The 15,055-nt window shown below is 33.6% G+C and overlaps 2 protein-coding genes across 3 annotated transcripts; both read left to right on the top strand.

The window, feature by feature from the left end:
- The first annotated feature begins 1,808 nt into the window (after window positions 1-1,808).
- LOC114288397 (DEAD-box ATP-dependent RNA helicase 15-like) lies at window positions 1,809-13,010 on the top strand. 2 transcript variants are annotated; one of them, XM_082874603.1, is made up of 12 exons: window positions 1,809-2,000; window positions 3,193-3,286; window positions 4,305-4,459; window positions 4,588-4,677; window positions 5,231-5,295; window positions 5,400-5,709; window positions 5,827-6,058; window positions 6,208-6,326; window positions 12,098-12,166; window positions 12,244-12,293; window positions 12,403-12,579; window positions 12,968-13,010. In XM_082874603.1, exons 6-12 carry the CDS (start codon window positions 5,572-5,574, stop codon window positions 12,978-12,980), a joined length of 798 nt encoding a protein of 265 aa, XP_082730729.1. In that variant the 5' UTR covers window positions 1,809-2,000; window positions 3,193-3,286; window positions 4,305-4,459; window positions 4,588-4,677; window positions 5,231-5,295; window positions 5,400-5,571; the 3' UTR covers window positions 12,981-13,010. The 2 variants fall into 2 exon arrangements, with proteins under 2 accessions (XP_082730729.1, XP_082730728.1); XM_082874602.1 differs by having other exon boundaries at window positions 4,559-4,677; window positions 5,231-5,316.
- On the top strand, window positions 8,721-11,732 carry LOC145792529 (putative serine/threonine-protein kinase SIS8). Its single transcript, XM_082873200.1, has 6 exons — window positions 8,721-8,732; window positions 9,191-9,204; window positions 10,171-10,893; window positions 11,008-11,076; window positions 11,177-11,277; window positions 11,645-11,732. The coding sequence occupies exons 1-4, from the start codon at window positions 8,721-8,723 to the stop codon at window positions 11,018-11,020; spliced, it is 762 nt and encodes a 253-aa protein (XP_082729326.1). The 3' UTR covers window positions 11,021-11,076; window positions 11,177-11,277; window positions 11,645-11,732.
- Window positions 13,011-15,055: the final 2,045 nt, after the last annotated feature.

Below are 15,055 nucleotides of genomic sequence, written 5' to 3'. Positions count from 1 at the left end.
CGTGAGGGCCCATCACGAGTCCCGTTTTGATAATTCGAACCGTTCAATGTGTAGAACCCGTCGAGTACTATATGTCTGTAAAAAATCACGTTGATCGGATATCGATAGCTATGTGAACAAAACAATTTTTTTATCAACCGTTAATTTTTTCACCGTCTATTTTTTTTATACAAAATTGATTTGATCACATAGCTATTGATATCCGATCAACGTGTTTTTTGTACATACATATAGTACTCGACGAGTTCTACACATTGAACGGTTCAGATTATCAAAACGGGCCCAAAAAATGAACCCCATGGGCCGGACTGAACAGGTCCAGTCTTGATCTCAACTTGAGACAAGCTGGACCCTTGTTTAAAATATAAATAATTTTTTGTGATTTTAAAAATTATATTTCCTATTTACAAGTTTCTAATTGCATAATGAATGACCTCTTTTATTAATAAATTATCAAGTCAGTTAATTATTTTAATGATATCAGAAATATATTTTAATTAATAATTCAGATAATTTTATTGTTATATAGAAAAGTAGTTAAATGTTTTTATTTTTTATGTTAATTTTGTCAAATAAGAAATTCTGACAAGAAGGTATTTGTAACTTTCAAAATCATAGAGGACAATTCATATTTTAAATAAATTTCAGAAGATGCATTTATAATTTATCCCAAAAAAATCAATAAACGCTACAAATATATATATATATATATATATGTATATATATATATATATATAATAAAATAAAATAAAAACTCCACCAAGTTGGACACTATTATAAGCGAGAACAAAAAGAAGAAACACAAGATGTTAGAGATTTTTTTTATTTAAAATTTTATATTATTGTTTTGTGTTTTTGTACTAAGGAAATGATATATTGTCATGTAAATGATGATGCAAAACAAAGAAAAATATCTATCACTGAACAAGAATAAAATTGTAAAAAATTCGAGTAATATGAATTTAGTAACCTACAACTAATATAGAATTTATATTGCAATTTTGCAAGGCGATACAACTCATTAGCTAATTATATATATGAGGATATAAATTAACAAATAGAATAAATCAACTACATATATTAATTTTACATTTTAATGATTCAAGTTATATGATTGAATATTAAATTATTTTCTTTAGAATCTTTGGAATATGTAATCCAAATATTATGTTGATAGATTAAAAAAAGAAAAGAAGATTATCAATAACATAAAAAAGTGTTGAGGGCCATGAGAAAGGAGAAAATATGCCAACTTGTAAGAAATAGTGTACAAAAAAGTGAACTAAAAGTTAGGATCATTATGAAATTAGTGAGGATTTTGGGACAACACTAATATAATAAAATAAATATAAGGATTCTGGAAGAAAGGAAAGGAAACGAAAGGAAAGTGGATCGAATAGTCATGAAATTGTAGAAGTTTTTAAATGATATGCATTATTAAGCCAATTGAAATTTATTTAACAAGAAGCAAGAAAAGATATTCTATTCTTAATGAATTCTTTACACTACAGGAAAAAAGGGTTTAGGCGGCGTTTTTTTAACGACGCATTTTAAAACGTCACTTTTTTAATATTTAACGACGTTTATAAACGTCACCTATTTATTTAACAAAACGACACCGTTTTATAATATGAAAAACGCCTTCAAATGTGTTGTGCCTCACGCGCTTGGTGTCCCCCTCTTTTCAAACCCTAATTTTGAATCTAAGACTCAGCTAAGACCCAAATCTGGAGCGCGCTCTCTCTCTCTAATAAATCTCAGAGCGATTTCGAAGCTCCACCGCTTGTTCATTCTTAGAGTGAGGTAGCGAGAACCAACGAAGGTGAGCTCCACTGTCTCTCTTTCTCTCTATCTCTCTCAACCCTCTCTAAACCCTTATCAGAGCGATTCAGAGATTCATCTCAATGATTTCATCACAGAGATTCAGAGCGATTTCATCTCAGTGATTTCATTGCAGAGATTCAGATCGGTCTCCACCATCTGCACCATCGTCTACTAAGGTGAGCTCCACTGTCTCTCTCTCTCTCTGAAGCTCCTCCTTCCCGTCTCTCTCTCTCTCTCTCTCTCAGTGATTGATGAGTTGTATGTGCTCTGTTTCAGTAATTGTTTTTCACCAATGAGTTGTATATGATCTGTTTCATTGCCTTATCTTTGTTTGGTTGCTGAGAAAACTGGGAAAAAAATATTAAAGAATATAAATCTGGATTGTTTTCTTTTTTCATGCGCTTGATTTTGCTGTTATTTCAGTTCTAGCATTCATTCATTTGAGATTCAAGTTATTCTGAAATCACATAATTACTGTCCTGTCTTCTAACATTTGATAGAAGGAACCTAGGAGATCTTACGAGCTATTGATCATGTTAGTACTTGCAACTATTCTGAAAAAGAAATTGATAAATGTGATATTTTAGAGTTATCATCCATTCAATTTGGTTAGTATATGACACATTTTCTTGGCCAAAACTAGTGGTCTTTATTACATGTATAATATGCCGATCCACTTGAAAGGGCTTTCCTTGATTAACATTTTTAGTAGAGTTTTGATTATTATTATTCCATTTTCTTTATAGTTGCCATTGAAAAAATTAGCAGAAACATCATTGAAATGAAAATAAGAATATTACAAAATTGGAATGTGAAACAGAAGGAAATATTTCAAAAAATAGAACATTATTTGAGAGAACCAAAACTTCTTGTGTGTCTTATGTGGGTTATATATTGTTAATTGATTTAGAAAATGCTTAATGATCTCATACTTCAGCAAAAGTGTACTAAAGAAGCCTAACGACATGTAAAAAGGAGAAAAATAGTGAATTGCTAGCTCCAGTTGGTCATTCATCTTTTTCTGCTGCCCGTATAAGGGGGAAGATGAAGGATACAGCTTTTTCTTCCTGCATTTCATCATAATACAATAAATTGATTCTTTATGCGTCATATGCTCACTTTTGGAGACTTGATCAACACCATTCAAAATTTTATTTCATCATGTAAACTTGTTAGTAACTCACACGAGGCTGTTATTGGTGGTTTGAATGTCATGTGCATTTGAAGTCTTATCTCTTTGTATGGAAATCTATGTGGGACATCATTATAATCTTCGTCATGTAGGTTATTAAGCAATTGATGTTTTGTATCAAGAATCTTAGTCTGTAATGATTCAATGAATGCCTATTTTTTTCTTCTTGCATCCAGAATGCTTGGTTATGAGGGGATGGAAGTAATTAATCCTGAGGGAGGCAAAGATGATGCTGAAGAGGAAGCTCAGAGAGGAAGATGGAAGCAGGAGGTGAGTTGTGTGTTATTCTCTTTCTCTCAAGATGTGAAGCTTTTTTACTGAAAGTATTTTTACATTATCAAAATTTTAGAAAGAACGTATATATATATATATATAAAAAGCCTTGTGAAGATTAAATATTGGCCCGCAAGTAAGCTGGTTTGTATATTTGTCTTAAATGTAGAATTGCTTGTTGCTTTATAACATCACCACAGCATGAGTTTACAGTCCTGACAAACAAGTCTTGTTCTGGAAAAATTACTTCAACCTATATCAACTATAATAGCATATATATAATCCTTTGTATTTGGGATCGCAGGTATCCCAGTTTGGTAATTTACTGTACTGTTTTGTCAGTGTGTAGTGGAATAATTGCAAGTTCAATTTTTTTGTCAGTATGAGGATTTGCCTTGTTAGATATCTAGTCTCATATTTGCAATTAGAGAGGAGGCAATGGTCTCCATAAGAACTTTCTCTTTCTTTTGATTGCTTGTGTATATCTTAGGTTGCCATGCTATTGAAAGTCACCTACATTGAAATTTCTTTATTTTATGCATGCTGAAATCATTATTTTCTCGAAGGAAAAGGATAGTTATTGGAAGATGATGCACAAGTATATAGGGTCGGATGTGACATCGATGGTGACACTTCCAGTCCTTATATTTGAGCCAATGACAATGATACAAATTTATTAAAATATGATGTTAGGTTTCTCACGATTTTGGCTCCCAAATAGCCAAGAATCTAGCAGCCAACAAGTTTTGGCTGATTTGAAATTATTTTATTATTATTTTTTAAATCATGGAGTTTTTTTGCTTGTTGAAACAAAAAGAACATGAATTGTAGGAGTTAAGAGTTAAAATTTAATTTACTATTTTCCTAGGAATTTCCAGTAATCGCATGGAGGATCAGGTTTTGAGAGTTTAAGTTTGTCAGATTAGTTAGTAAGGGGTGGAACATGCAGTATGATTTTTTTTATGCTTGCTCATTATTGGACTACTTTACACTGCTTTAATCACAGTTGCAACAGGTACTCAAATTGTAGAAGAGGAGGAGTTGTAGAAGATCGCCAATCCCAATTCCTTTAGACACTCTTGGATGGCCTTTTCTCGGCGAAACCATCTCCTTCATCTCCTGTGCTTACTCAGACCACCCTGGGACCTTCATGGACCGACGTCGTCACATGTATGTCTATGTTTGATAGAGTTTATCTGAGTTCTTTATTTTTTATTTTAAGAATCTATTTTAGATTGTTTAGACTTTTACTAATAGTCAAGAGTATAGATGAGGCTGCTACCATATTGTTGCCGCAGACCCCTGACAAGATGAGGGAGTTAGTCGAGCTCACGTTTTACAAGCCGCCCAAGATCCTGCCTTCATGCGTCCTCACCGATTTCATTCGAGTAAGGTCTTGAAAACTTTATGCTCCTCATACGCAGACTCATACTGCCTAATTCACTTGTTGGAAACTAGGATTGTATGATTTTGTTGCCTTGTCGAGTCTATAATTAGTGTTAGGTGGGGTCATATATCTTAAGTTGGAAAATGCTGCAATCATTTGCTGCTCTTTTTACAGAGCCTGACATGGAAATTTGTGGATGACAAGAATTGTAAGTTCGTAATGTACGTCTGATTATGCCATCATCTATTGAATGTAAAAGTTCATTGTCCAACATTAAGAAAAAGAACTTTTAAGCTATCTGAGTTATGCTGCTGATTTTGAATCAATTTCTGTTTGTGTATAAGATATTGTAGAATTCTTGCGTGTACACCACTTAGCTGCTTTCTACCTGTGAGCATGCTTTACTTTTGACATTATTCTACAAAATACGTAATTTGGAAACCTTTTGAAGCTGGTTTTTTCAATTCTATTTCACCAATTTATATTTATTTGCTTTTGTTTTAGTGGCTTGAAACTTATTTTGCTAGTTTTTTCTTTTGTTCATGCGATGACAGATGGCTTGTTAAGCTTTTTGTAGCCAGTGGGACATCTTGGTACCCAGCATATTTGGAGACTTTTCGTATGATGTTTCAGAATTATAGTTCAGCCTGTCACTCTACTCAGTTTCATGCTGGTGCATACTATACTTTTTTTTTTTAACTTGAAGTATTTTATATTTTTCAGGTAAAAAAACGCTACTTCCATACTCATGATTTGGGCCAGAAAACTGGTTTGCTAAACCTTTCCATTAAAAGGATCTGGAAGATCATTTATACTTATTGAGGATTCATCCGCTCCGATTTTGTTTCCTTCTTCACCAGTGCAACATGAGTGCATACCTCAAGCTATTTTAGGAATGGATGTCATCTGTCAAGCAAAGTCAGGGATGGGGAAAACTGCTGTGTTTGTTCTTTCTACTCTGCAGCAGATTGAACCTGTTACAAGACAAGTTGCTGCTCTTGTCATGTGTCATACGAGAGAATTAGCTTACCAGGTATGCTGGGAGACCTGGAAGTTAGTATTTAGGCATATTTGTTTGAGTTCTTGGACATTTTATTTCCAATAATGTGATTTTGTTTCTTAACTAACCATTACTTTTTATTATTTACAGATCTGTCATGAATTTGAGAGGTTCAGTACCTATTTGCCTGACATTAAGGTTGCTGTCTTCTACGGTGGTGTCAATATCAAGGTTCACAAGGATTTACTGAAGAATGAATGTCCTCATATTGTTGTTGGTACTCCTGGAAGAATATTGGCTCTTGCAAGAGATAAGGAACTCGGCTTAAAGAATGTGAGGCATTTTGTCCTTGATGAGTGTGACAAGATGCTCGAATCACTTGGTAAGATTTTGCATATGATTTCTATGGTCAAATGTTTTCAAAAATTTGGCCTGCATTGTTTGTTCTTTTTAGTACCTCTTTCTTTTTCTTTCCTTCAAACATTGATAATTTATTTATTTGTTTTTTTATTTTTATTGTTACCTTATCAGATATGAGGAGAGATGTGCAGGAAATTTTTAAGATGACTCCTCACGATAAACAAGTTATGATGTTTTCAGCTACACTCAGCAAAGAGATTCGTCCAGTTTGCAAAAAGTTCATGCAAGATGTAATATTCTTTCTCCGCTGTTTCCTTTCTGTTGTGTTAGATTAGGAAAGTATGCAAACTACTGAATTTTTGGTTGTGCTGGCACTGGTTTCTATGAACTAGGCAGGGAAATCAACAATTTGCATCTTGGTATAGATGTTGATGGTTCATGGGTCCTTTACAGGTTTCCAGCTATGCTATTACGTATGAGTGGCTATGTAGTGTCAGTGTCGATGTATTGCTTCTTATCAAACTGTGTTGTGTTGTGCTGTGCTTATGGTGACATAATTTATGCAGTTGTTAAACTAATGAATTGTACAAGTTTACTGAATGTTATGATACATGAGGGACATGATCCGATTAATTATAGTATTTGTTTCATTTCAGGACACACAAAATGTGTATACTGGATAGTTTCTGTCATTTCTCAATTTTTGGTTAAGCATTATACACTAGGATAGTATTGATGGACTGCATTTGTTTTCAGTGTTTATATCATGTCAAATATTTACTCTTTAATTCTTAGAATCCTATGTCATTTGTCTACTTCTGCACTGGGAGAAGCTTTCTATATTGTATCTTTGTACACATACATTTATGTTTATTATTTTGAAGCCATTTGGAGGAATGGCTATTGTAGGCACACTCCACTTCTTTTTTTTTCCCCGGTGAAAGGAGGCACGCTTTTAAAAATAGGGTGAAACTCTTGGCGTAGGGTGGGTGTTTCAATCTGTGTGGCGGGTGTTTCAATCTGTGTTTGTTTCTAAAATTTTAGGTTGTAGCATGTGTTAGCTTCTTTTTTGGGGGGATAAGTGCAGTGGTTTGTGTTAGCTTCCAATTAGTGTTTAATACGTCTTCTTGTGATCTTTGTCCCTTTCAGCCAATGGAAATTTATGTGGATGATGAGGCCAAATTTTAGGATGGGAAACGTAATTGTAGGAGTCACTACAAGAAAAACAGGATATTGGTAATGATATCCATTCTTTCAATCAACTAAACTTAAAATTTCCATTTTTAGTTTTTCCTGCAATTATTTCAGAGTTGCACAGACCATTTAGGGTGTGTTTGATTGGGGGGATTAGGAGGGGGGACTATCCACTATTTGGATTGTAATCCAAATAGTGCACCTTATCCGTCGTTTGATTTTTTTTTAGTCCGGCGGACTCCATGTCCGGCCGGACTCCATGTCCCCCATATGGGGGACTATCCTGTCCTGGGGGGGGGGGATGGGACAGAAAGTGGGGGACTAATCACTGTTGGGATTATATGCGAAAATGACCATTTTGACCCTCTACTATTTAATTATGTATTATATTTAATAAAATTCAATAAAATTTAAATGTCTCAATTTAAAAATAAAATAATTTTATTTAACTTTTTATTAATGTTTTATTTATTTAATTTTTTAAAATAATTTTTTATAGATATTTTATTGATGTTTTATTTTAAAATTTTGTTTATGTTTTATTTAATTTCATTGTTTAAATTTAATAGATGTTTTAATAGATGTTTTATTTAAACAATTAAATGTTTAATTTCAACAATAAATAATTTCATTTATTTAAATTATGTTTTATTTAAACATTTAAACATTTGTACATCAACATGTTTATTAAATTATTTCAACATTTGTACATCAACATGTATATTTATTTAACATATTAAATTATGTTTTAATACGTCAACATTTGATTTCATCTACATTTGTTAATTGTTAATTACATCAACATTTGTTAATTGTTTAAACATAATCTATACATCAACATTTATTTAATTGTTAATTGTTAATTGTTTAAACATAATCTGTACATCAAAATAATTTCAATGTTAATTGTTTAAATAAAAATTTAAACATTTAACCATTAGTATGTTTAATTTCAACAATAAATTTTTATTTGTTTAAATAAAAATAATCTATACCAGTCAAATTTTTTTTATCAATATTAGTATGTTTAAATATCTTTAAACAAAATTTAACCATTAGTATGTTTAATGTTTACTAAAAATAATTAAAATATTAAAGATATGTTTAATATTGCTATTACATAGTAAACAATTGAAAAAGGGTAAAATAGTCTTTTGTTCATTTATCCTATCCAGTCCGTCCAACCAAACGTTGGATTCACTGAAAATAATCCTATCCAGACATCTAATCCCATGAAAAAACAAACACAGGATACATATCCAATCCGACCAAATAGTCTGGGGGATTCACAGTCCCAGGATTCAAGTCCAATGGATTCTAATCCCCCATTTTTCAGTCCGTCCAATCAAACACACCCTTAGTGTGGGAGGTTTTTTATTTTTTATTTTTATGAATATAGGTTTTTGAATAAGTATATTTTTTTAAAATTTTTTATTCTTTGAATACTACAATCTTCATTTCACCAAGCCCAGGCCACTCCACTGACTTCAATGCCCATCACTGTAAGTCTGTAATAGGCAATCACACTCTATGAATCTGAATTATTGATAACTATAGCTCAACTAATAAGTTGATTGTCAAAATCTTAGCTGATCTAGTTATTTATCGATATCTAATTTGGCTTGGAAGTGTGCCACCAAGTTGTGTGTTATTTTTCTGAATCAGGAGGCGGAGCGGATGCTAATGGTGGGAGACTGGGGATGCACACAAGTGGGATTCAAGAAGTACAAGAGGAGTATTAATGAAGAGAACTGAAGAGGGATTTAATGATTTGATCTGCTTAATATAAGGTATGGATATCAAATAGTTCCACCCGGAGTAGAAAAATAATTGCTAAGGATATGTTTTCTCATTCTAAAATCTCTCACATTTGTTTTGTATCAGTAATATAGACCATTTGTGATGAATAAATATTAGATAATGAAGTTTAGTTATTTGTTGTTTCTACTCATCCATGTAGATCAAAGATTTATGGTATGCTTATATATCTATACTATATATAAAGTGAACAAGTCACTTGGCGTCCAAGCCGCCTTCTTATACCAGGTGTCCCTTATTTCTCTAAGAGAATATAAAAAATTAAATATTGAGGCCGTGAAAAGGACTTGAACCTAAGATCATTAGTTTGGTAAGCAACACTTCTATACTCTATATATATATACACTAGTGGTAATGTACGTGGATTTTTGTTGTTGTCATTTATGAAATATTAAAAAATAAAAAGGAAAAGAAAATTAAGGAGACCTAAAATAAGGAAATAGAAAGAAAAAAAAAATCTTTCCATCTAAATCCATAATTGGTGTTCATCTTATTAGTTCTATAATATCATGTAAATTTTGTGATAAATCCTCGAATGATGTTTTTAGTTTACATGCAAAAAAGCATTCAGATCCTAAGTTTGTGTTTGTCTCATTAGTATGTGAAATTAATTTTGAACACCTTTTCAAGCATCAAAGAATATGAAGAATATAATTAGATCAATTTGAAAAGAGTAGCTAGTCTAAAATTGTCATTCAGACCAATTAGAAAATTGAGAGTCAGCACAAATTTCACTGACAATACCTTGATTTACTTTATACTTGTAATATAAAATTGTCACTCAGATGCTTGATTTACTTGATACTTGTAGTATAAAATTGTAAATCAGACCAATCATAAAATTGAGAGTCCTCAGCTCAAATCTCAATAAAATTGTAAATTAGACCAATCATAAAATTGCACTTGATTTTAGAAAAAAATGGGACAGTGGTAGTATATATTGTAGTAGCTGGATTTTTATTTAGAAATGGAGTTGATCTTCAAGGTGAATGCTGTGTGTTTTTTGCTCTTTCATCTTTCCTTCAATTTGTTTTCAGTGTCTTACAGAAAGAATTGTTATGGCTTTAAATGTTTTGAACAGAACACTTGGTAATGATATGGCTGATTATTGATTTGATGCAGTGAATACATTATTGATCTAATGGGTGCTCTGGGCACGCTAATTCCTGCTGAGGTTCCCAGTGATCATCTTCAAAATTCTGGGTTAGATACGAGGAGCAGTGCAGATTATGCTGAAACTATCAACAATTTCTGTCCGATGCTTGAAGAAGGAACTGGGACGGTGGCAGTTTCACCTGATCTTGATAAAGAAAATCAAACCCAGATGTTTGAGAATGAGTTTGGGAAGCTTCTTCCTGCACTATGTAGATCACATGCAGAATTGTCAGGCACTAGTGGGAAGGGGTCACAAGCACAAAAGATGAAAGTTAAAGATGTTTCCAAGTACGTCATCAGTGCAGCAAAAAACCCACAATTTGCTCAGAAACTTCATGCAGTTTTGTTGGAGAGTGGTGCATCACAACCTCCCGATTTTCTTCTGGATATGAATCCTCGTGATCTCAGAGAAATGGAAATGCATGAAAAAATACGTCTGTTAAATGGGGAAAAAGTGGGTGATGGGGCTCAAGATTATCCAGATATATTCTTGTCAAACAATAAACTGTTGATTATACCCTCAACTGGAGTGGAGTCCTTTAATGGTGCTCATTATGACAGCAAACAAAAGCACTCTGTTGAGGATTTGACGGCAGAACGACTGGAGTTGGGTTCTACAGTCATTAATACGACACATCCATTACTTTCTGATGCTACAAGTGAAGGATCTGTTTTGCTTGGAATGGCACTGTAAGTTATATTTTAGATGCATTAGTGAATTTGATCGAACCTTTTGTCAATAGTTGCTTACAGAAATTATAGTTTACGACTCTCTATCTGGTGTAAAATGTGATTCCATGACAGGAAGTTGCTGTGAAGAAGTTCATGGACCAAGATATATCAGGCGATGCACTTGTTCAATTCAAATGCGAAGTACCAAATCTGACATCTTGCATCATGTGCTGTTATTAATGATCCAAGTGGTTGTCTTTTTAAGAATTGAACTAGACGACTGCTTGTTTGCTTTGTGCAGGTTGAAATCATGTTGAGGTTGAGACATCCTAATGTTGTTCTTTTCATGTGAGCAGTCACTCATCCACCAAATCTTTCTATATTGACAGAGTATCTTCCAAGGTTGATGTTTACTTTAAAGTCTTGCTAGAACTTATTGTTTCAAGAATTGATGCTTTTGTTCCGTTTTCATCAAATGTTTGCCTTCATATTTTTAATGGTAACATAGTTTCACACTATCATTCTAACATAATAATAAGAAATGACAATTGGGTATAAATATTGCCAAGCTTTTATGTCTACAGAAGAAAATAATTTATTTTAATTTAAGTTTTTTGTGGGTTGATTTTTAGAAGAAGATATTTCACCTGAAAAAAATTTCAGTTAATTTTATCATTGTCCATGCAGGAAAATAGAATTTGATTTCAGCCTCAATTAACTATTTGTTTGTTCAATTTGGTGTTTCTCAGCCCCGTTTATTTGTATGCAGGGGAAGTTTATACAAGCTGCTGCATCGACCAAATAATCAACTCGATGAAAAGAAGCGACTGCGGATGGCTCTTGATGTTGAATGGTGTTGCCTTCCGTTTCTGCTATCTAGTTTGGTTGGTTTAAGTAAGTTTACTAATTGCTTGCAGGCCAAGGGGATGAATTATTTGCACACAAGCCATCCTATTATTGTGTATCGAGATCTTAAGACTCCAAACCTTCTTGTTGATAAAAACTGGGTTGTTAAGGTTTGCTGAAATTAGAACTTGGCATTTGAAATCTCCCATTCCTTCCTTGATTATCCAATTGTTGCTGTATTTAATGTAATCTAGAAAATGCGTAGTTAACAATGCCGTGACTCACCATGGACTTCGTCTCTTTTACTAAGATCTAGACTTTTTCATGCTTAAGGGTGTTTTTTTGAAACTTCTCTAATTTATTGTTGTCTCTACAGGTTTGTGATTTTGGCTTATCACGAATGAAGCACAATACTTTCCTGTCTTCAAAATCTACTGCTGGAACGGTAATTGATGTCAGGATAGAATGTTATAGAATGTTATATTATATCAATTATACTGAAGTTGTGCCATTGAACTGCAGGCGGAATGGATGGCCCCTGAGGTTTTGAAAAATGAACCATCCAATGAGAAGTAGGTTTATTTTTTGTATTAGACTTGAAAGCCATGCTAGAGAGTTTAATTCATTTTTTAATGTTTCATGCAAGTCTTGCTGATAAAATAATTGCGGACTGGTTTGCAGGTCCGATGTGTACAGCTTTGGCGTGATGTTGTGGGAGTTGGCAACTTTACGTGTGCCATGGATTGGGATGAACTCAATGCCGGTTGTTGGAGCTGTTGGATTTCAAAATAGACACCTGGACATTACAGAGGAGATTGATCCAATGGTTGCAGAGATAATAACAGATTGTTGGCATTGGTAAGTCGTCAGTTTTGTACTTGTCTGTTTTGTTACTGGTACATTCACTACAGCAAATATGGGGTTAGGTGGCGTTTTTTTAACGGCGTTTCTTAAAACGCCATTGTTTCTAATATTTAATGGCGTTTTATAAACGTCTTCTTTTTCTGTAATTGAAACGGCGCCGTTTCAAGAATCAAAAGACGTTTTCAAACGCCTTGGAATGGTTTTTCTCCAGCTTCCTGTTTCACCTTTACTTTGAATCTGATAAAGCAAGTATAAGCGGAAAAGATTATAATTTGCGACAATTATTTATTGCTTTGTTCATGCTTTTGATACAATTTATTGCTTTGTTCTAGATTTTCTTTAAAAAGATTATAATTTGCAACAATTATTTATTTATCTGTAGGTCAAAAGGATAATTTTGCTGAAGGAAAAAGCAGACCCAAAATTGAAATCTTGTTAGAATTTTTTTATTTTGTATTTAGTAAAATATCCAGATGTAAGAGGAATTTGCAGGTTATTTTGATTTTTTTTGCTATGTCGACGTGCTTTATGGTTTTGTACAAATTGGAATGTGAATAAATAAACAGCTCAACAACATATTTTATATTAATTAAATTATGAAATAAAAAAAGGTATTTTTAATTTTGTTTTCAAGTTTAGTTTATTATTTTAATAAACATCAATTATTAGTTTGACAGGTTTGCTCAATCATGTAAAATTAAAAAAAAGGGCTATGGCGGCGTTTAAAAAACGTCACTAATCCCACCTCAACGGCTAGATTTTAAAAATGTATAAATGTTTATGACGGCGTTTTTAAAAACGTCGCTAAATGTCATAGTGACGTCATACTACGTTTAGTAGGACATTTGGCGGCGTTTTAAAAAACGCCGCCTATACTAATATAACGACGTTTTTCAAACGTCATAAAGTTATAGCGACGGCCGCGTTATCGGCGTTTGGTACTAAACGTCATAAAAAGAATTAGCGACGTTTTTTGTACTTTTAGCGGCGTTTTTTAAACGCCGCTAAAAGTAAATTTTCCAGCAGTGTTACACTTTGGTCTCGTTTGGGAACAGATTAATTTAATAATTTTTTAAGTATTTGACTAAAATATAAGCTAAAAAAAACTAAATATGTTTGGAATGAATTTTTTGACTTTTTAAGAAAAAATGTATAAAGAAACAATATAAAAAAATAAAAGTTAGAAACCTTACAATTTTGCCCTTGCATGAAAATCGAAATGTGTGAAATTCAATGTTTTGGTCCAGACGTGCAGGGCAACGTCAATGAATGTGGAATGGGCGTTCAGAATTTTGATATATATTTTTTTGAGAAAAGTTAGGGATTATGAAATTTTTTATATGAAAATGATTATGAAAAATTTATAATCATTGAATTATCTTGATTAGTGTGTAGTGTTTTATTCTAAGTGTAATCTAAGAGTTACAAAATTTTCATGATTATTTTTATAAAAGATTTTTCATAATACCTAACATTACTAATATTTTTTTTTTAAGGAATTTAGAACTACTGTAGACATTTTGACTAATGTCAAAGGCATGTATACTACCACACGTGCCAACATTCCCGACCTTTTTTTGTGTTGTGATGTTTTATTAATATATATTTTTTTTTTTTGACTTTCTGGATTGGGAGCTTTTTTGATAAATCCATTTTCTAAGAGTTTTATTCCATCCAACCCATATTCTTTTTGACTATTCCATTAGGTCCAATTTGAGATAAGAAGACCAAAATACCTTTTCATCTACTTATGTTCCATTTAGTTCACATTATTTTCTTCTATTTCAATAAGTCCTATGGGTGACATAATTACCAAAATACCCTTAATGTGAATGTTCACACCGTCAACGTAAATGTTCATATCGTCAATGTGTAGGGGCCCGACCCATGTCGATCCTCGTGGGTGCCCAGAAAAATTCGAGTCGGGCCGGGCCGGGCCGGCCCACGGGCCAAAAAAAGAGGCCCGGCTCGGCCTGTTGATAATATGAATATTCACATTGACAAGTTAACATTCACATTGATAGGAGTGTAAAATTGGCCTGCGGCCCGTGGGCGGCCCGAAACCAGCCCGCCGCCCGGGGCGGGCCCGGACCGGCCCGTTCACAATGTGAATATTCACATTGACATATTAATATTAACAATAACATTGACAAGAGTGTAAAATTGGCCCATGACCCGTGGGCAGCCCGAAGCCCGGGCCCGGCCCGTTGACAATGTGAATATTCACATTGATATGTTAACATTCACATTAATAGGAGCGTAAAATTAGCCCGCGGCCTGTGGCCAGCCCGAAACCCGCCCGCGACTCATGGGCTGCCCTGGGTGGGCCCGAGCCGACCCGTTGATAATGTGAATATTCACATTGACATGTTAACATTCACATTGATAAGAGTATAAAATTAGTCCGCGCCCCGTGGCTGCTCGAAACTAGCCCACGGCCCGTGGGCGGCCCGGGGTGGGCCCGGCCCGG

This window comes from Camellia sinensis, chromosome 6 (genome assembly GCF_055761805.1).
Source record: "Camellia sinensis isolate YWXY chromosome 6, ASM5576180v1, whole genome shotgun sequence".
Lineage (NCBI taxonomy): Eukaryota > Viridiplantae > Streptophyta > Magnoliopsida > Ericales > Theaceae > Camellia > Camellia sinensis.
This window is presented reverse-complemented; position numbering and strand designations above follow the sequence as displayed.